At 34.3% G+C, this 21659-nt stretch overlaps 3 protein-coding genes across 30 annotated transcripts in view; 1 reads left to right on the top strand and 2 right to left on the bottom strand.

The window, feature by feature from the left end:
- Positions 1-21659, bottom strand: part of LOC114270840 (uncharacterized) — a 221071-nt gene that overhangs the window by 164056 nt on the left and 35356 nt on the right. For 2 of the 18 annotated variants that reach the window (XM_082909888.1, XM_082909872.1), the window contains exons 3-5: positions 18025-18102; positions 15659-15835; positions 12721-15556 (exon numbers count right to left, since the gene is read on the bottom strand). The gene's annotated coding sequence lies outside the window, so the exon portion shown is untranslated. Of the gene's footprint in view, positions 1-12720; positions 15557-15658; positions 15836-18024; positions 18103-21659 lie in introns of those variants that run through there. The other 16 variants (XM_082909889.1, XM_082909873.1, XM_082909882.1 and 13 more) reach the window with 15 other exon arrangements.
- Positions 282-10566, top strand: LOC114270842 (serine protease SPPA, chloroplastic-like). Of its 10 annotated transcripts, none has more exons than XM_082909867.1 (7): positions 282-1482; positions 1595-1660; positions 5892-5961; positions 8995-9100; positions 9544-9631; positions 9708-9851; positions 10200-10566. In XM_082909867.1, the coding sequence occupies exons 3-7, from the start codon at positions 5940-5942 to the stop codon at positions 10428-10430; spliced, it is 591 nt and encodes a 196-aa protein (XP_082765993.1). In that variant the 5' UTR covers positions 282-1482; positions 1595-1660; positions 5892-5939; the 3' UTR covers positions 10431-10566. The 10 variants fall into 10 exon arrangements, with proteins under 10 accessions (XP_082765993.1, XP_082765995.1, XP_082765991.1 ...); XM_082909869.1 differs by having other exon boundaries at positions 301-1482; positions 1602-1660; XM_082909865.1 differs by having other exon boundaries at positions 301-1482; positions 1602-1660; positions 5783-5961.
- LOC114270843 (uncharacterized) lies at positions 12721-20310 on the bottom strand. 2 transcript variants are annotated; one of them, XR_014357150.1, is made up of 3 exons: positions 19638-20310; positions 15123-15201; positions 12721-13930 (listed from the first exon to the last, which is right to left on the bottom strand). XR_014357150.1 is itself a non-coding variant. In XM_082909891.1 (2 exons), exons 1-2 carry the CDS (start codon positions 20115-20117, stop codon positions 15187-15189), a joined length of 495 nt encoding a protein of 164 aa, XP_082766017.1. In that variant the 5' UTR covers positions 20118-20310; the 3' UTR covers positions 12721-15186. The 2 variants fall into 2 exon arrangements, 1 of the variants encoding a protein (XP_082766017.1); XM_082909891.1 differs by having other exon boundaries at positions 12721-15201.

Below are 21659 nucleotides of genomic sequence, written 5' to 3'. Positions count from 1 at the left end.
TTATAGCTTATAACTGTAAACATAAGCTGATTTTTTACTTTTAAATTAAGCTTCTTCTCCCCCACTCAAAGAATAAGTTGATTTTTGACTTATAAAAAGTTATAAGTTATATTGTTAAGCTGAACCAAACACATTAAAATAACTTAAATTAAACTAAAAACTGAAATAAGCTGAAAATAAGCCCTACCAAATAGGGTCATTGTCACAACTTCTAAAGTTTAACATTCCCATGAAGCGCAATAACCAAACACCAAATTATGATTATAAAAATTTATATATAGATTAAGAAAATATACATTCGTCATATACAAAATAGAGCTAGATGTGCTCTTGATATAAAAAAAGACTTCAAAAGAGTTTGATAGAAATACAAAAATAAACATATAAAAAGCAAAAAGACATAGAACTTATGTATACAAATTAATAGCAGAGAATTCAACAAATTTGCTGACAAGTTTATTGATTATAATCAGTGATAATTATAGATTTATCACTGATGAATTTATTCGGGCTGGTTCTTTCAATTTTTATACACATTAGATCTAGTTCACAGACAGACTCAATCTCACTAATAGGAACTGAAGCGATCATGTTGTGGCTACATCTCGACGTTGACAAGGGTCATGATACTAGATCGACATTGAAGTAGTAGATCAGCGTTGAAATTGGCCAGATCTAAAGTCACCGGTGAAGATTGGTATTGAAGAGAATAGATTGCTGATGGAGGAGGATGGTGGCACCGGCGGTATCGAAATAAGCAGTTGGATGATGAAGGAGGAGCGGTGATGATGGCAATGAGGGAGGAAGATGGTGTTGTCAAGCAAGCGACGGAAACGATGAGGGAGGAGGACGAGGATGGTGGTTGAGGCAAGTGATGTTGACGACAACGGAGGAGAACGATGGTCGACGGAGAGAAACAATGGTACCCACTTGATGTTTCGCAAAATGGAGTGGTCGAGCCGGAGCAGGAGGCATCATCCGATCAGATCAGGGTGAATGGATTGTGGGTTTTAAACATCATGTGGGTCAGTCAACAGAATTGTTTCTTGACCCTTTATTATTGTTGTTGGAATCCTTTAATTGATACTAGGGCTTTGATTGATTTGTCATCGTAACAGTTAAGTAAGATTTGATCAAAAATATTGATTTGGATATTCGTTCCTTGTATAGTCTTCATTCTTTTAACTCTTTCTTTTGAATTTTTATGTGAGGCTACAATCATTGGATAACTTGTTGTCTGGACTTCATTTTAGACACTTGATTTGCCCAAAACGGTGATCGGATGAGAGAATTACATTTGTTTGAAATTTGAGTGCTCAAGCGCAACTTTGATCGCTCAAGCCGCACCTGAATATTTTTTGTTCCATCTTATTCAAGATGAATCAAGACTTTATGTGACGAATGGAATACAATCCAATAGCCAAAACTCAAACTGGAGGATTTTGAAGAAAAATTGGAGTCGCCACGTAACATAAAATTCAGGTGTATGAGGTCACCTAAATTGTCGAAATTCGCAATCTTATTTTGGAAAACATGTTTTATAAAAATTTCAATTTTGATAGTGACTGACCAAAACACATGTTTGTGTAATAAGAATGCAGTACGATGCATCTATCATGCGATGTGCGGATGAGATTGAGCTAATAGATACCTCTACGAGGTATGATGGAATTTATTGATGGATACGACCAAAGGTTTTTATTTATCTTTTTTAAATGAGAAGGTCACATGTTTATGCAATATGATGCATTTCAATTGTGCCAAAAAATATAACATACTAATACGATGGAATATTATACTATATGCTAGTCCATGATATAGAATTTATTACCATAATCTTCTTCTGTGCTTGTTTAGTAAAAATTCCACCTCATGACTGATGGAGCAATTTTGAGAAGATTGGCGTTTCTTGACTCAAGAGAATAGTCTTCGATTCCTTGTCTGCGCATTTGCTATTCACGGACTTCATTACGCATAGCAACATTTGACTGAATATGAATTTATCAGGCTAGGAAATTCTTCCCCATCCATCTCGGTTATGAGGATACCGCCAGAGAGAACTTTTTTAACTATAAAGGGACCCTAGTAATTAGAAGCAAACTTGCCGCAAGCTTCTTCTTGAATTGGTAAAATCCTTTCAAGAACTAAATCTCCGTCTTGAAATTCTCGAGATTTGACTTTCTTGGCAAAGTATTTTGAATCCCGACATTGATAGCATTGAGAATGATAGATTGCGGCCATTCTTTTCTCAACGAGGAGACTGAGCTGTTCATAACGATCTCTGACCCAATCAGCTTCCTCAAATTGGGTCTCCATCAGGATTTTGAGCGAAGGAATTTCAATTTCTATCGGCAAGACGGCCTCATATCCATACACCAAGGAATAAGGTGTTGCCCCAGTTGATGTTCAAATAGTAGTCCGTTAAGCCATGAGTGTGAAGGGAAGCTTTTCGTGCCAATCTTTGTATGTATTCGTCATTTTCTGAGGATTCTTTTGACATTCTTGTTTGCAGCCTCGACCGCTCCATTCATTTGAGGTTGATATGTCACTAAGTTGCGATAGGTGATCTTGAATTGACTACACAATTTTTCCATCATATTACTGTTGAGATTCTTGACATTGTCAGTGATGATTGATTCAGGAAGGCCATATCGACATACGATATTGTGCTTGATGAACCGTGTTACCACCTTCTATGTGACATGAGAATAGGATGCTGCTTCGATCCACTTTGTAAAATAGTCTATAACGACTAAAATGAAGCGATACCCATTTGATACTTTTGGAGTAATTGGACCAATGACGTCCATACCCCACATAGAGAAAGACCAAGGAGATGACATAACTTGCAAGTCTTTGGGAGGTGCTGCACATCATCATTTCGTGGTTCCCTTCCTTGATTGGTTGAAATCTCACTCAGCAAATATTTAACATAAATTTGCGCTGAAAGGTTTTTGGGTGTTCCAGATCCAACAGTGAATATCTTTTCTACAAATTCCTTAGGCTTGAGGCAAAATGAGGTATCAACAAGCGGTCTTTAGGTCTAGGTAGCCCTGAGTTTCTGAAACTTAAGATACTGTGAGCCTTGATTCTTCGCTTGAGTGCACATTTGGTCGCTCAAGCAGTCTACTCATCAATGATCTGAGTTACTGCAAGCTTGAATTTTTCACTCGAGTGCAACTTTGGTCGCTTGAGTGGTCTGTTCTGCAAAAGTCTTGAGACCTTGCAAACGATCATTCACTGCTCGAGTGCAATTTTGGTCACTTGGGCAGTCCGTTCAAATTCAGCGTGTAAAAACTATTTTTTTAGTTAGATTTGTGGGCCTAAACCCTACTTTTTGCACTCATATTATATTATACACTCTCTCTTTCTTCACTTTTTAAATTTTATCTCCCTCTACTCTCTCTTTCTTAGAGCTCTCTCCCTTCTTTCTTTAAAATCTTTACCCAAGCTCTACAAAACTTTCGATCCACCATAGTTAGAGTTAGAGTTTCACCTTACTCCTTTGATACGGAATATAGAGTGCATCGAGAGCTTCATTTTGATTGGGATCGATCGCGACTTTGACACGTTCGACTTTTGAGACTTTCCTTCTCCTTTTCTCTATTTGAGGTAGGGATTTTATTATTTATATATATTTTCCATACCATGGTTATGTGGTAGTTTGTAGATATGAACTTTTGAAATTTATGGAGGTTTTGATATATATATATACATACGGTATAAAACTAGGGCTTGTCCTTTTTTGGTTTAAAACTTAGAGATATCTCTCTAAAATTGATAAATGAGGTTTGAATTTCAAAATTTGATGTTTAAATTGGCAAAGCCCTAAATTTGCACAAACCCCAGAATGTTGAATATTCAAGAAATAATTGTGTAATTGGGAAATTGATGGTTTTTCTTGGGAATTATTAACCCTCTTGACCTATTGAGTATTGTTGAGAATTATGAAAGTATTGGAATTATCGTTTTAGTTATGCTCTCGTATTGCCATTTGTGGAATACTTTGGCAATCGGTGGAAGATTGCATTATTGTGTTGTAGAAATGAATTGAAATTAGGAAAAATTGAAACAATTTTCAATTCATGCATTGCATAATCATATTTATGCTCTCATTCATGGATATTATGAAACTTTTGAGAAATTATTATTAAGAACATCGGTTACAATTGAATTGGTTGAATTATTAAAGTAAATAATGTCGTAAAATCTGGGATGTGTAGAAAATGTTTGCAAATTGAATTAAGTTGGCGTGACGTCCTCGGTGAAAATTCATAAACCCGTGCGAAGTCAAGAGTCCAATTGCCCTTCTAGAAAATAGTCAAAGAATGTAGATTTTTGGTAGTTCTGTATAGATTACTTGCAGACACACACCTAGGAATTTTTAGGGTATTATTTACGGTTTAATAATTGGTCTTTTGAAATGAATAGAACTTGGAATATTTTGGAAGGATTTGCATTGGCGCATTCACGAGAAATGAAGACGTTTTGACACGAAATGGTATCACTTGCATTTGTGATCATACACATGTTAATCTCATATACATTGGTAATATTGTCTCTACTGGGTATTAGTGCTCAACCCTTCATGGAAAACTATTTTCAGGTATTGATGAGATACCTCCGCCTCGTTGAAGAGAGTTTCTATTTCCACACACCACTTCCTCTCATTCCACACACTTAATGATATTTTTTTATTACATTTTTGTCCTAAAATAAAATTACCAAAATACCTCTTTCTTTTTCAACCAAAACCCTAACCTTAATTTTCTCTCTCAACTGAAACCCTAACCCTAAAATTACTACCACCCTTCATCGCCGCTGTTGCCGTTGCCATTGTCGCCGTCGTCTTTCCCCTTTTCCGTCACTTCCCGTCGCCTTTTCTTTCACTATCATAACCCATTTCACCTGCAAGTCTAAGAACACGATTGGCGTAACCCCCTCTTCCTTCGCTTCACCCTTCTATCGCTATTGTCATTGCCTCTACCCTTTCGCGACTATTGTCGCCGTTGCAGCCGCCCGTCATCAGCCCTCTCTACCTTCTCATTTTCTTCTTCTTCTTCTTCTTTGTTGCGTTCCTCCTCCTTCTTTTTCTCCTCTGTCACACGATCGCACGATCTCCAATTTCAGGCACGAGTGTCTCTCTGTCTCTCTTTCTGTCGCTCTGTCACTCTCTGTCTCTCTGTCCCCTACGGTGACCACCCTCCCTTGCTGCTACAACCCCTCACCGGCGGAAAAAGTTGCCAGAGATGATGGGTATTTTTGGTATAATAGGATGTTTACTAAGTGAAAAATAATAATTCAAATTTATTAGGTGTGTGTGTTAAGAAAAGATGTAGAAAGAGAGGAAGTGGTGTGTGGAAATAGAAGCTCCCCTCGTTGAAGGCTTGTGATTGGCATTTTGGAGCAAGAAGGCTCTTTACTTTTGTTGTTATCTTTGTATAGGTTTTGAGCTTAATTGTACGGGTAGAAATCCTTCTTTTTGTAATAATGTTCTACTTCTTGAAAGATGTAAGCCCTTAAGGCATTTTATTTGAGATATGACTTGTTTTGTAATAGTATCACATGATATGGATTCAAGCTTAGAGGTTATGAATGTGTAATGCATGTGATTTATTCTGTATATCTCACTTGATGAAATGAAGAAGTTGAAAAATAGATTTACTTTCATTATGAATATCAAAGAATAGTGAGTATTATGTCAGTTTCGATATGTATGAATTGAATGGATATCTAATGAAGGAATGAAAGTGGATTTAATAAATGTTGATCGGATCTATAGAAATTGGGGCTGCGGAGCTGTAGGCTATTTGGAGTGGGCTGCAATTGGCTTGGGCTGCAATATATCTTCCTTCTCTGGTCAATGCTGAAAATTTTCTTCTTTCTTCTAGAGTCAAAAAGATTCAAGGCTGTTGTCATTCGAATTGAGAGTCCTGGAGATGATGCTTTTGCATCTAATTTGTAAGTGCTGCAGTGTTGTTTCTTTATAGTAAGTTTAAATTGTGAATATACCATATGATGCTTGTTCCAATAAGAGGGTTTGTAAATTAATTCATCTATGAGAATGCTTATTACTTGGAGTAATGATTTAAGGTATTTCAGTGCATTGGCTTGGAAATATTCCATGGGCTATATCAAGCCCACTCTTGAATCCCATCATTAGACCTATATCAAGCATGTTTTAATATTGTTCACTACATCTAGGATACACAAATAAGAACATAACCAACTTTGTTGTTGATAAAAAATAAATAAATAAATAATTACAAGAAATTCAGTGTGGATGGCTAGAGTTAAGTGAGAGCTGAAGTGGCCTTAGGGGAGGAGAGGGAGAGTGAGAGTGGTAGCAATAGAAATCTTGAGATGGTGAACCAGAACCCACAAGCTAGAAGGAGGCTTGCTTGCTTTGAGATGAAGGTAAAAGGCTCACAATTTGTGGAGGGGTAGGGCTAAGCGATGCCTAGATTTTTGGAGAGAAAACTAAACATCGTACTATTCCATAATAATCATAACAAGGAGGTTTATAAATAAATAAAACCCTGATAACACCCCAAAGACTAAACTACCTTCAAGCTAAATAAATAAAAGACAATCGTAACACCCCCTCAAAGTCATGATGTGAGTTGAGGAAGCATCAAGAGTTTGTCAAAGATAAAACAAAGACACAGAACAGTGTGGGATTTTGTGAAAAAATCAGCCAACTGCATAGTGGAGGAGACAACAGCAAGACAAAGTCCGAAGTTGAAAATGATTGACACACATAATGGCAATAAGGCTATGTTTGGGAACACGAGTTTTTAGCCAAAAAAATCAAAAGGTAAATACAAAATCAACCCATTCTCATTACTTTTTTTGCATGTTCTTTCATAAAGAGTCAAAAAGTTACGAAAAAAGTCAATTCCAAATGAACCCTAAATCTCAACATGTTTTGTGTGCTCATGAAAAATAGAGTTGTGTGTCAACATCATCTTCATCTTATGCGAAGAACCCTTCCCTGTATCCGCCATTGATAGCTCACTAAAGGCTGAACTTCCTTTTTTGTTCCTTTTGCCGAATAGTCCTATTTTAGTAGCTGTGAAATGATTATTTTGGTGTAAACTTCAACTAAATCCACTTCTTGAGAGCCTGAAATCAAAACCAAAGGTTAACTAAGTGCATCTGTAATCAATATTTTTCCCTAATCCACTGAAGTTAAAGACTCAATTGAGCATTCTATTGATGGGGTTGCATACACTATAGTCTGATCTTTGGTTGAAACAACTGGCCAACTAATGGTGTCAGACTCCCAGTTAACAGCCGCAGTGCCTTTCGTAATCTGTGCCAACATCCATGGACTAATTTCACTTCTTGGGTGCTTGAAATCCAAACCAAAGTTGAAAGGTTGAAACTTGAAAGTAAATCCAGTTATACATGCTAATAAATAATGTAATTAACTCAATATGTTCCACCCAAAATTTAAGAGGTTATATTTTTGACAGGCCTTCAGTACGTTGCAAACTGTCGTTTGAATAACTAAACTTTTTGCTCAAATGAACTCGCTAGTGGCATATATTCCTTTTGCAGTCAACTTTCAGAATCAGTTTCCATTTACCCCCAGTTGAAGTAGATTTTTCGAAAAAGGAATAGATAAAGTAGGTTACCAATTAGGAGGAGGTTTACATTCAAGCTGCTTTCGAGAGAGGCAGAGCCTTATGTGCTCTGATTGTTTGAAATGACATTCACAAACTTAATAATGTTATTCTTAGTATCTCTTATCGCATTAGGTATCACATTCTTGTGCTGAAGAATGCGAAATAAATGATTATTCGGTTCTTCATTTTTTAATAATATTTTGCAAATATCTTGCATACACAATATTGACATTAAAAGTGGAAGGTACGACATGCCGAAAGAAACATCAAAACAATAAGAGCTGTAAACAAAAGATTTAATAAAAGATATTTGGTTTCACGAGAAGGTGAAGTTTACTCAGCTAATTGGAAGTTCAGACATAGTTCTTTCTTATGTTTAGTATAATTAATGTATATTTATATCTCCATTCCTGGATTAATATTTGTTTCTCATAGCAGAGAGGTAAAATAGAAAGGAAACAAAAAGAAATTGACTAATTGACCTTGATGTTCATCTTATACAGAATGTGGAGGGGAATTAGACTCCTTTCTGCCTCAAAGCCTTTTAGTGCATTGACGGCTGATGTGGTGATTAGTGGAGGATACTATATGCAATGGCAGCAGGGGTTATAGTTGCAGAGGATCTTACATTAATAGGATCAATTGGTGTTGTTACTAGTGAACCTAGCAATTCACATTCTCATGTTTTCTTTAATATTGTTAAGACACTTAAGCATGCCACTATTTACAATTTTTCTTTTCATTTCTTAATTTTAAAATTCAACTAATCGATGAATGGACGATGTCTCAAGGAAAAACATTTATTCCAAAAGGTTTTAAACAATATAACCAGAACTCAATCGTTAATCAATAACAATTAATAGGATGGATGCCTTTAGTTGACATTCAGCAATTCCTGAAAGGGTGACATTTTTTTGTTGACATCTGTTCGAAAAACATAAAATGTTTCCAAAACAAACTGATACTTGATCAAACCTTATCCTATTCTTTAATTGCCCTTGTTTACCTATCGATGACAAAATGAGCAGCTGATTGAGAGACTTGCCTCCAAATTTTATGCCTAGTCAACATGGCAGATAAATTTATAATAACTGTTTGGAGGCCTTTGATTATAGTTATGAATACAGTCAATGCTGCAAATCTAGTTATGTTCTATTTGATGCATCATCACATGACTGTCGTTCTTCACATATCTTCACAAAATAATCAGAAAAGGGATCTTCACAATTTTATATGTAGCTATAGTTACTAGTGTGCTTAAGCTGTGAGAGACATTGTGTGGGCTAATTTTTCTTTCGATGAAGGAAGCCTATTTAGGTGATCTAGATTATAGCTATTGATGTTTTGATATTTGTGCTTGTAGGGAAGTTTAATTTAGGAAAACTATATGAAAAGATTGGCTTCAATAAAGGGATCTTATCAACAAGAAGATTTGCAGAGCTTACTGTAGCTGAACATGGACCATTCAGGTAAGATGGCTGATTGATTTGCTGAGGATATAGGTGCTTGTATATTTTGGATACAAAAAAAGGGAAGCATCAACTTGATGCAACGATCCCACATCCTCATCGAAATATGACATTAAAATTTTGTATTGTGGGTTTATTTTTGCTATTATTTATGCCTCCATAATGATGTCTTCAAGGTCAATTCAATCCACTAATGTCTCAATTGTAGATAACCGTTACCATGGTATTTTCCTATTAGGCTTTTGTTTTCCCCTACTTCCCAATTATCAGCTATTTTTAGCTTATTTCAGCTATATTTGCCTCGGAAGCGGCCAAACCAACACACCAGCACAAATTTTCAAAATAAAAAAAGCAATAAGCAGCTCCATAAGCTGCACCAAACAAGACTTTAATATGGTTTGACTACTTGTGATTTGTGAATAATAATCAAATTTGTCTTGTAGATCAGATGAAGCAAAACTCTTTGCCAAGTCTGCTCAGAATGCATACAAACAGTTTAGAGACAAGGCGGCATATTCAAGATCAATGATTGTACGGTAGTCATGTATACTAATGGAGTGCAGTACTCTTTCAATCGCTTCATTACTGTCCAATCTTTATGTTACAGGTAGATAAGATAAAGGAGGTGGCACAAGGGAGAGTGTGGACTGGTAAAGAAGCAGTTTCACGAGATTTAGTTGATGCTATTGGTGGGTTTTCTCATGCTGTTGCTATAGCAAAGCAGAAGGCTAATATACTCCTGGGTAGAGAGGTTGGTTAATAAACTCCTTTTAGTTTACCCTTCTACAGGTTTTAATAAAAATGGGTGTTTTCGTGAGATATTGAGTTCATTCTGAAGTCTGGTGGAAATTTATAATGTTTCACTTACCCTAAAGAGAACATCACAATATTCCTTTACATTTTGATCTCTATTTCAGGAAATTCTTTATGGACTAATGGACCCTGTGTACACATGATATACTTGCATGTATAACATTGAAGTTGATAGTTTGTCAATTCAGTTTCTTTTACTTGTATAACATTGAAGTTGCTATTTTGTCGATTCAATTTCTTTTAAGTCTATTGAGGCTTGATTCTAATAGGTATCCTAAATGTTAAGGTTACTCTTGTTGAGCTATCAAGACCGTCACCAACCGTGCCAGAAATCTTAGTTGGCATTGGTAACACTGAGGTTGGGGTGGATAGGACATTGCAAGAATTACTGCAAGGCTTGGCATCTGTTGATGAAATTCAAGCCCGGATGGACAGAATCATGTTTCAGAAACTGGATTGTGCTTCGAATTCCAGTCCTCTCTTCACTTTGATTAAAGACTACTTGAGTTCCCTCTGACCTCTTATATCTGTCTATCCATCGCCTCAATTTCAGTCTTTTTTTTTTGGTAAAAATGTAGAAGAGACTAGCCACTTGTCTGCTTACTGAAAATATTACTATAATTTTGCACTTTATTTCTCTTTTTTCATTATCACTTTTTGTGAGAGAGCTACATATTATTTGTTTATTGTTAATCTGTAGTAGATTATTTACAAATATCAAACTATACTGAACTCGGCAATAATTTAGCACCACACACCTCCCATCCCAACACCAATAAAAGAAAAATTACTCTAAAATGAGAAGAAATAAATAACTTAGGGAAGAGTTTTCATTTAATATTACTTCATGATGTTTAACACTGAGTGATAAATTGAATTAATCCTACTTGGTTAGCAAAACATTTTAAGCTGAGGTGGTTATATATTACTAAATTATTTTTTCAATTTTTTTAATTAATGGATGTAATTTAATCTTCCAATCTAACTCTAGTAATGGATGTAGTTTAAACATTTGGTGACTAAATTGAAACAATTTTTTATATTGAGGATCAAATTGATACAATTTAAATATTGACAATGAAAGTGAAATACTTTTATACATTGGATTGGGGATCGAATTGACATAATTTAAACATTAAAGACTAAAATAATATAAAGCTCATACTGGTAAAACAAATTTCAGTTAAAAATTAGACAGAAAAGGATACATGAATAGTCATGTGACATTAAAATTATTTATTATATATAACCCGCACCTCTAATACAAATTCAAATCCTAATACAATAATATTTTTTTTTATGTAATGTGACAGTTATTGTGACATTTTCTGTCTAATTTCAAACAAAAATTAGTTTTAAAAGTAAACTGGGAAAAAAATTGAAACATAAAGGGAAAAAAATAAACTTTAGGGGCCAAAATAAAAAAGTGACCAAACTTAAAAGGGACAAAGTATAATTTAGTCATATAGAAAACTCTCACTAAAAATCTTATTAAAAGTACAAAGATTTAATAGATTTGATTGTGAAAAATATAGTAATACTTGGACATCTAATGATATTTGAACACATATTTCATTTAAGAGTTTTAGTAAGAGTGTTCATACATATAACATTTTTTTTTTTTTTTTTTATCTTTCACTTCTCAATCCACCTATAATAGTTTATTGGGCAAATTATATTAACAGTCCTTATAGTTTGAGTTTTGTGTCATTTTGATCCCCGACTTTTCAATTGTGACACATTTGATCCTCAATTTTGAATTTTGTTCTAAATAAGGACAATTGAATATACCATTGCTCAATTTCAAGGGTAAAGTCGTCAATTTGATAAAATATAAGCTAATTTGACAAAAATAAAAGTCATCAATTTGATAAAATATAAACTAATTTGACAAAAATAAAAGTCAAAAAAATATTTTTAAATTTTTAAAAATTATTTGTACTCACTAAAGATAAAATTATATAAAATTAATAAATCTTTTAGACATTTATTATTTTTTTTTACCAAATTAATTTTTATTATGTGTTTGGATGATGATCATGTAATCGGTGGTTGTTTTTATTTTTATTAAATTAGTTTCTATTTGATATCATTACATAATTTCATCTTGGCGGGTATAAATTATTTTTAAAAATTCAAAAATATTTTTTTGACATTTATTTTTGTCAAATTAGTATATATTTTATCAAATTGACGACTTTGTCCTTAAAATTGAGCAATGGTATCTTCAATTGTCCTTATTTGAAACAAGATTCAAAATTAAGAATCAAATGTATTGCAATTAAAAAATCAAGGATCAAAATAACACGAGTCTCAAACTATAGGAACTGTTAGTGTAATACACCCTAGTTTATTCTTCTATAATTTCATAAAATTCTACCTCAATCTGCACCCAATTATTGATTCAAATCAAATTTTGAATGAAAAATAACTTACTACACATGAGCAAATCATTGAACCATTACAACATGGACGTCAAAACAACACAAAAGTACAAACAACCTCATGTTTATTCAAATTTAAATTGAAATATAAAACTCACCAAACCCTTCAAATTTTAATTGAAATATAAAACACACCAAACCCTTCAAATTTTAATTGAAATATTAAACACACTAAACCCTAGCCATTTTTCCTTACTAGAGTATTTTTTTTCCAAAGTAAAGGTGGAATTTACCCTTTGTAATTTGATCTATGTGTGATTATCTTCCATGATTTGTGGATTGAACAGTGAAATACGTTCTTGGACATAAGAAAATTACATGCTCATTTGTCAAGAGGTAAATTACACATGGGGCAAAACATAATTATCTCCAATGATGAAAATATAATTGATTTGTATAATGAAATCATTATCTACAATGGATACAATCTGATGCTCATGAAAAAAAACTTCAAGATAAAACCTGAGCTTAAAATACTTTACTGCACATGACATGCTCTTTGGTAAAGGAGTGAACTAGGTAGCTGCTTTCCTTGTTCCCCAATTTTTGTATCATCCTTACAAACCACACAAAGTGCATTGTTGTCATCCACAAACACCAATGGAAGATATTCAACAACAATTTCTGAAGTAGGTAGCCTTCCCACCAAAGCATTTTCATTCTCTGCAAATTGCTCAAACAAAACCTTCCATACTCTGCTGTGTGATTGTACATACTCATTCTTACAGATACTGGTTAAAATGCGTGTGTGTGTGTGTTTTTTTTTTTTTTTGAGGGGGGGGGGGGGGGTTGTTGAGGTTCTCGTTCACGCTTATTAGTGTGGTGTATATGAGAATGAGTAGCAAGGAGACAGCATAAACAGACCAGTTGGTGCATGGAGGACTGCTGTTGTAGGGAATCAAATAGCAATGCAGAATGCTGTGGCAGCAAAGAAGATAGCAAGTCACTACAAAGAGGGAGGCAAAGGCTAGTGAGAATGCAAGGGGGAAAAAAATTTTTTGGAGGAAGTTAGAGTAGTCAGGTTTGAATAAATTGGATGGCTATTTTGACAGATAAAGTTAAGCAAAATGCTATCATTTGCTTAGGCCAATTAAGACGATGTTGAGCAACGACCAAAGAAATTGGTTGACACTGCAGTCTTTAGGGTTTACGCAGCAGGTGTAGTGGTATTTGAGACAGAGCAGCCAAAAAAGAAAAAGAAAAAGAAAATTGAAGAGTAGAAAAATTGCCTGGTGCTTCTGGGACTCTGAAATGGTGTTCTGGATCTAGAGTAGCTTACGGACAGCTCTCCAGTATGTAGAGGTCACTTGTGCAACTGGGGAGTGCTCCACATTATTCTTGAGTGACTACTTCAGGGAAACTTCAACTTTTGTCACTTTAGAAACAAATCAAAATGTAACGAAACAGGGCAACATCAACGGCACAAAATAAACTTCAATGTCACAGCTGAATTTCATTAGAACATCCATAATCAATGTCTTGGTTCGTCAAACCTTGTTCCCCCTAAGAAGATGATTTATTCATGTGCCGTTTCACTACCTTGGCAGCTCTTAATTGTTCGAGAATCACATTTCTACCATAGAAAAGAAATTTTTAATTAACAAAGTTAAAATCCCTCATCTTGTTGGACAATACAGGTTTGTAGGAAAGACTTGGATGTGAAACAAAAGTAAGAGGATGTCAACTTCGGGTACAAATCAATTGAGCCGAAGAGTTGTTTGGTCCAGAAAATCCCTATTCACAAGTCCAAGATAAACATCCCTTGTACAGTAATATGATTATAAAAGTATATTTCAAATTACCAAGTTGTCATGCAAAATGAAATGTTCCATTCTTCACCCCTAACTGTTGATGTTAATATAAAGAATACCCAAGGTACATATCAGCGGTTCACCCCTAACTGTTAATGTTAATATAGAAAATACCCAAGCTACATAATAGCAGCTGATCAGAGGATGACTGGATTTTCACTAGCAAACAATTTCCTTTAGCCATCACGCCTTAATTAGTTGAAGAATTTATGTTAGAAAAGCCAACTAACCTCACATTGCCTACAACAGAAAACATTATTGTCATTAAGATTGATGATCCACCATTTAACCAATAGAAAAATGCATTGCCACAGTCCAACCATCCTGAAGCTAATTCGAAATAAAAATTAGCATCTGCTTGCTTCAGCTGGTTAGAGCCCTCTATGTTGAAAGTAACAAATTTTCCAGTAATCTAAATCGTTCTTATCAGCAATGAAACTGATATAGAACCCAGCAGAGTTACACTAAAAACAAGGCTTTTTAACAAGTTAAACAGAATATTATTGTCATGTAAGATTGATGATCCACCATTTTTTTTCCCTTTTTTTACTTTCTATCTTTCTTTCTTTTGTTTTTATTTTTATGGGAGATGATCCACCATTTAACCAGTAGAAAAATGCATTGCCACAGTGCAACCATCCTCAAGCTGACTCGAAATAAAAAATTAGCATATGCTAGCTTCAGCAGGTTAGAATTCTCTATGTTGAGAGTAACAGATTTTCCAGTAATCTTAATTGTTCATTTTAGCGATGAAACTGACATAGAATCCAACAGAGTTACACTAAAAACAAGGCTTTGTAACAAGTTAAATAGCACACAAAGCAATAAAATCGATGGTAATAAACCTTTAAACAAGAAAAATGAAGTCCCTAGCTACTGGCATATCAGCATATAGTAATTGAATCTGAACTGGAATATTTTGTTCATCATATTAGTATAAGTTGAAGGATCTACCTTTCTTTCTTTTCTTTTTTTTTTCTTTTTTTGGTAAGTTCAAGGATCTGCCATTGACAGTGTTTCATTCATCAACATCCTGCAACAGGAAATTTGAACTCATTTATATAATAAGTGGATAATGTATAGATAAAATCACTCACATGCTAGAGACAATCAGGATGTGAGAACTACCTGAGTAGATATTACAGCTTCACTGCCATGCAAGCATTCTATAAAGAAAGTCAAATTCTGTGAGTTTATTGAAATATGCAGTCATCAATATTGAGCAAATGTTAAAGGATGTAAAATGACACAGAAGAACTAATAGGAGTCACTGAGAATGACCAATACCTTTTAAGTGCTTGGCACTTCATATTATTTGCTTATGCTAGTCAATCAAGTATAATTATCAAGTATAATTATCCAGTGAAGTTGGTTGTTCTATTCAAATTCTGTGAGTTTATTGAAATATGCAGTCATCAATATTGAGCAAATGTTAAAGGATGTAAAATGACACAGAAGAACTAATAGGAGTCACTGAGAATGACCAATACCTTTTAAGTGCTTGGCACTTCATATTATTTGCTTATGCTAGTCAATCAAGTATAATTATCCAGTGAAGTTGGTTGTTCTATTCCAGTAATAGCACCGAAGGTCATTGCGACCGGCCAAGCGCTCATCACTTATCAGGCTTTCGAAGTTATTTTAGATGTTATCAATGAGAGATGTATCTACAAAGTCATGTGAAAATCCAGATTAGAAGCAATGACAGTACTCATGAACATTTCATACAGCTTAAAGCACAATTTGCAGAAAAGAGAATAAATAAGACGATGTGGAGGCAAGTTTGCTGCAAGTTAGAATTTCTCTGACATGACAGTCCTGAAAAAACTCACTGATATGAGCATGCAATTTTGTCTCATCGCAAGTTAGTTAAGCACTCAAATTGACTGAAATTCACAGCATTGCCATTTCGAAAGCTCTTCATGTGGCCTATTCTAGAGAATTAACATATTGAGCCTCTTTAACAATTAGATATGATGAATGCTTTACTCTGTGAAGACTTAGAGGAAGAAGTATTTACGGATGTTCCACCTGGCTTTGAGGATTTCTCAGTTTAAGGGAGTGTGCAAGCTTAAAAAGGCATTATAGGATTTAAAAAGTCTGCTAGAGCATGATTTGAGAGGTTTACTTGGGCTATGCTTAGATGTGGCTACAAACAGAGTCAAGATGAAAATACCCAATTTATTCAACAGTCACATGAAAACAAGGTTACTGCACTCCTTGTGTATGTTGATGATATTTGATCCTTGTGTATGTTGATGATATTTGATCTACAGAAAAGCAGAAGTTGAATAGCTATCTTACTAAGGAGTTTGAGATAAAAGATTTTGGTAACTTAAAGTACTTCTTGAGTATTGACGTTGCAACATCTCAAAGAGAGTGTTTACCTCACTAAGAAGATATGTTTTGGACCTTCTTAAGGACAAAGTGTGCTTGGGTATAAAGCTATTGATACCATGTTGGAGCAGAATTGCATGTTAGGGGATGAAACTAAAGATTCATTTGACAGGGAGAGATATCAGAGGCTGGTTGGTAAGTTAATTTATCCATCTCATACTCACCTAGATACAGATTATGTTGTTAGTTAGCCTTGTGAGCCACTATGCATAATCCTATTGAATTGCATATTAGTTTGTAGACTACTCCGGTACTTCAAAAGAAAGAGTTCAATTTTTTACAATATTTGCATAACTTTATTGGCAAATATCAGCATCCAGCCATGCAAACTGAGATTCAAGTAGCTTGGGCTACCAAATGAAAAATGAGATGCTATTCAAATGAAAAAACACTATGAGATGCATCCATATTTATTATAATTCAGTTAGAAATAGATGATGTTGCACAATGGAAATAATGCTCTACAAATTTACAAGAAAACTAAATGCAAACACATTGTAAATCAATATAATAAAAAATCACTGCTATGCAAATTTGAAGCGTAAAAGTCTGATATTGCTAGTGTAATATGCCAAAAGTACTCTTTCACCTACAAAGTCTGCTAGAGCATGATTTGAGAGGTTTACTTGGGCTATGCTTAGATGTGGCTACAAACAAAGTCAAAATGACCATACCCAATTTATTTAACATGAAAACAAGGTTACTGCACTCCTTGTGTATGTTGATGATATTTGATCCATAGAAAAAGCAGAAGTTGAATAGCTATCTTACTAAGGAGTTTGAGATAAAAGACTTTGGTAACTTGAAGTACTTCTTGAGTATTGGCATTGCAACATCTCAAAGAGTGTGTTCATCTCACTAAGAACATATGTTTTGGACCTTCTTAAGGACAAAGTGTGCTTGGGTATAAAGCTATTGATACCATGTTGAAGCAGAATTGCATGTTAGGGGATGAAACTAAAGATTAATTTGACAAGGAGAGATATCAGAGACTGGTTGGTAAGTTAATTTATCCATCTCATACTCACCTAGATATAGCTTATGTTGTTAGTTAGCCTTGTGAGCCACTATGTATAATCCTATTGAATTGCATATTAGTTTATAGACTACTCCAGTACTGCAAAAGAAAGAGTTCAATTTTTTACAATATTTGCATAACTTTAATGGCAAATATCAGCATCCAGCCATGCAAACTGAGATTCAAGTAGCTTGGGTTACCAAATGAAAAATGAGATGTTATTCAAATGAAAAAACACTATGAGATGCATCCATATTTATCATAATTCAGTTAGAAATAGATGATGTTGCACCATGGAAGAAATGCTCTACAAATTTACAAGAAAACTAAATGCAACTAACACATTGTAAATCAATATAATCAAAAAGCACTATTATGCAAATTTGAAGCATATATTTGAAACAATTAACTAGTGAATACAAGTTCAAGAAGCATACATACAAATACAAAGTAGAAAACACAAACTTCAAGAACAGGACATGTATTGTGCACCTGTTATTCTATGCTTATTTCCAATCCCTTCAAAGAGCAAAATGTAATCAACTTCAGTACCAAATTATAGCAGTTGCACATGGTTGACATTAAAGATTATCAACAACTAATATTTTAGTTCAAAAAATAAGGAATATTACACCATTCAATATATATATTTGTATGTGAAAACATATCAAAGTCATATCCATAAACAAGTCAAGAAACCATCAACAAGAGATTCTCGCTTCGGAAAGGGAAAATAAATCTTGACAACAAAGTGCATTAACGACCGTCATCTTCACCGCAAAATAATCTTTAATAAGAAATTTAAGATTCTCCTATTGTTTTGATGTGGCGTTGTTTTTGTATTCTAGAAGAAGTCTTAGCATAAACTTCATTGCTTTTTGAGGCTTTTTGTTAATACTTACAAATTGTGATACCAGAACCATTTTCACATGAAATACCAATTACCTAGTCAAATTATTACACAGGAAGAAGAAGGAGCTGGCCTTTAATAAAAGATTCTCCAACATAGTTTCACATCATCTTGAAAAGTGGTGACAATATGTGCAATGGGATTTGTCCCTTGGATTTTTCCCCTTTTCTTCTAGATTTTTTCTTGTTTTGATAGAATTCATTTATTGAATATGCCCCATCACAAAAACCAAACCAAATCAAAGCTCAATTTTATGTCCCATTCAAGTGTAGCTGGCTACACGAATCATTTTTCTATCAATGATTTTATGCTTAGTTAAATAAGTAAATTCATACGAATCACAGAATACGTCAATATGTCACATACTCTTCCACTTTAACCAATATATTTCGATCCTATGAATCATAGCACCTCCAACCACATCATGCTTATTAATAATCGAACTTAAGTAACAAAAATGTTCACTACTTGTTTTTCATCACCAAATTGGATTAATAATATTGCTTCTGGGATCAAATGCACATTTCTTGTGAACAGTTGATGCAATCTCTTAGTTTCCACAATTTATCATACAGTGAATTGAAGAGGAAAAGTAAACAATTGAATTTCAGATTCCAGATCCTGAAAATTTTGCAAATGGTAGTTCCTGTGCAATTCAATCATATGCTAGCCCTTACACATTCACTATCAATGAGCACAATCAAAAAAATGAAACTATACAAATAATTGATGGAACGAAGTAATTCCAATAAACAAAGCCATTTTACAAACAGTATAAAACTCCCGAATCCTATGCATGCAAGTTTAAGTACTATTAGTCCTGCATTAAGAGTGGCCACAAACATATATAAATATTATCGGTGGTGCTACATAGACCAATTAGTGTACTAACTAGTATATCAACTATGACATTATTACTGACCACACTCATTAATCATGTTACAAATACCAAAACCTCTTAAATTATGTCATATCGTCCACTAATTAGTACACTAGTGACCAAAAGCAGCTAATAATAATTAAAATTAATATCCATAAAAAAGCAACCTAAATGACAATCCTGTGCTACAGGATTAGCATTGGGATTTCACAGTGGTGGAGCGCAATTGCAGATGAAAATGGCAAGCAATGAAAGAGCATATACCATCCAGGAAATGAGCTTGAGGCAGAGAGGGAAAGAGACGGTGATGGCCACAAAGAAAGCGGTAACTCCACAGAGTAGTCCAGCATGCTCAAGCAAGCGGCCTGGTTTTGGGTAGTTGGCAACGATGTATTTAGCAACAACGAGAAAAGCGAGTGCAAACACCATTAACAGACACAGCAATTGGAAGGTTATAGGGTAGTGTTTACGAGTCTGGACGGATCGGAAGGAGATTTCAAAAGCTGCTGTCAAGCAGAACGCTAAAACTAGCTTCGGCAATTCTAGGTCTTGTTGCTGAGCATTGCGTGGAATTACTGGTTCAGGCGGGGCATCAAGAGGAGGAGGAGCTTGGGCTAGCGATTCAGAAGGCTCGGCGGCGGGATCAAGAGGATGGGGACCTTGGAGAGCAGATTCAGGCGGCTGCTCCGCCACAACCGGAGGGAGTTGAACAACTGTTTCAAACGGTCTCATTTCCATTTCCATTTTCAACACTCTACACTCACAGAATGGATTAGAGTTGTAATGGGAGAAAGGGAAGGGCTTTATCCTATCTGTGTATATATGGGGAGAAGTTTTTGCTGGCTTAATTCCATCAATTACTAAGAGTATATATATAGGGGTCAAATGCTCAAATGAGGTAGATTTTCTTTGAAGTGAAATTTCGGGGAAGCACCGGAACGCTAATTTTCTTTAATCTAAGCATCACATGCTTACACCCGGAAAGAAATAATGTGAAATTACACTTACACCCCCCAATTGTTGAATTTCACGTTGAACCCCCATTGTTTGAGTCAGCGTATTTTTATTTTTTTCACAAATATTTTACTTTTTAGATACATTTAAATAAGGTGTACCTAAAAAAGTAAAAAAATTTGCTTAAAATTTAAAAAATATTCACTAAAACCAACAACAAAAAAAATGAAAAATAAAAAATTTAATTTTTTAAAAATTGAATTTAGAAAATTAAAATCAAACACACTAATAGGCGTTCCTCATTGACTGGATTTTGAAAGTAAAGCCATCTCCAACGGTGTATCAAATTGTGCATCAGATTTGAAATTTGATGAAAAAGTCACTTTTTTCTCTCCAATGGTTTCACCAAAGTAATATCAAATTGAGAATTAAGCAAAAATTTCACTAAACTGAGAATGCACTGGATTTTTCACCAAAACACTATTCATTACCGTTGTATTTTCTCTACCGGATGACCCATCGGATGACCAATTTTGTGCAAAATTTTGTACAGATTTTACATTGGAAAATCGACCACCCGGTTGACCCCCCGGATGACAAGTTTGAACTTTCAATTACAAAATTGTACAGATTTTGCTCTTTCCAGTCGCCCCCCCGGACGTCCGGTATGTTTTGATGAAAGCTACGGTATACCGTTGGAGTGATTGATATCAGATTGAGCCAAATGCCTTTTTTTTACTCAAATTTGATGAAAATTTTATTCAACCGTTGGAGATGCTCTAAGGGGATTAAGTGTACGCTGGTCATTTTTTACCTACGTGGAGTCTTCTATTTGTATTTTTTTTAAAAAAAATTATATTTATTTTAGATTTTTTTTAATATTGAAATATTTTAATTTTATTTTATATAAAAATAATTTAATAATCGCATCACTAACTATTTCCTACACGATCATCAAAACAAATACATTTTTACTTAATCCCCTCATTAACAATCTCTACATTAATAGTTTTCTCACTAACCATCCCCTTACTAACAATCATATTTAATCTAATTTGCCAAACAAACGCACCTTAACTGTGGAAAAGAGTCGAAAGCGTTTTGTAGGTTAAACACTCAGGCCATGTTTGTTTGGCGGATTAAGTTGGATGAGATTGTTAGTGAGAAGATAATTAGTGAAGAAATTGTTAATGTAGGGATTACTAGTACGGGGATTAAGTAAAAGTGTGCTTGTTTTGATGATAGTGTGAGAGATAATTAGTGATGAGATTGTTAAATTATTTTTATATAAAATAAATAAATAAATTATTTCTATATTAAAAAAACTACTGA

The sequence above is a fragment of the Camellia sinensis genome, chromosome 15, assembly GCF_055761805.1.
Source record: "Camellia sinensis isolate YWXY chromosome 15, ASM5576180v1, whole genome shotgun sequence".
NCBI lineage: Eukaryota > Viridiplantae > Streptophyta > Magnoliopsida > Ericales > Theaceae > Camellia > Camellia sinensis.
The sequence above is the reverse complement of the archived record's forward strand: the minus strand, read 5'-3'. Positions and strand labels throughout refer to the sequence as shown.

Bases quoted from the DNA above. Each gene is read 5' to 3' on its own strand.
- LOC114270842 (XM_082909861.1), top strand. From the start codon at position 900: ATGGTCGACGGAGAGAAACAATGGTACCCACTTGATGTTTCGCAAAAT. The intron at 9,632-9,707 runs GTACGGTAGTCA...TTTATGTTACAG, and splicing joins CATATTCAAGATCAATGATT to GTAGATAAGATAAAGGAGGT. The intron at 9,852-10,199 runs GTTGGTTAATAA...CTAAATGTTAAG, and splicing joins ATATACTCCTGGGTAGAGAG to GTTACTCTTGTTGAGCTATC.
- LOC114270843 (XM_082909891.1), bottom strand. From the start codon at position 20,117: ATGGAAATGGAAATGAGACCGTTTGAAACAGTTGTTCAACTCCCTCCG.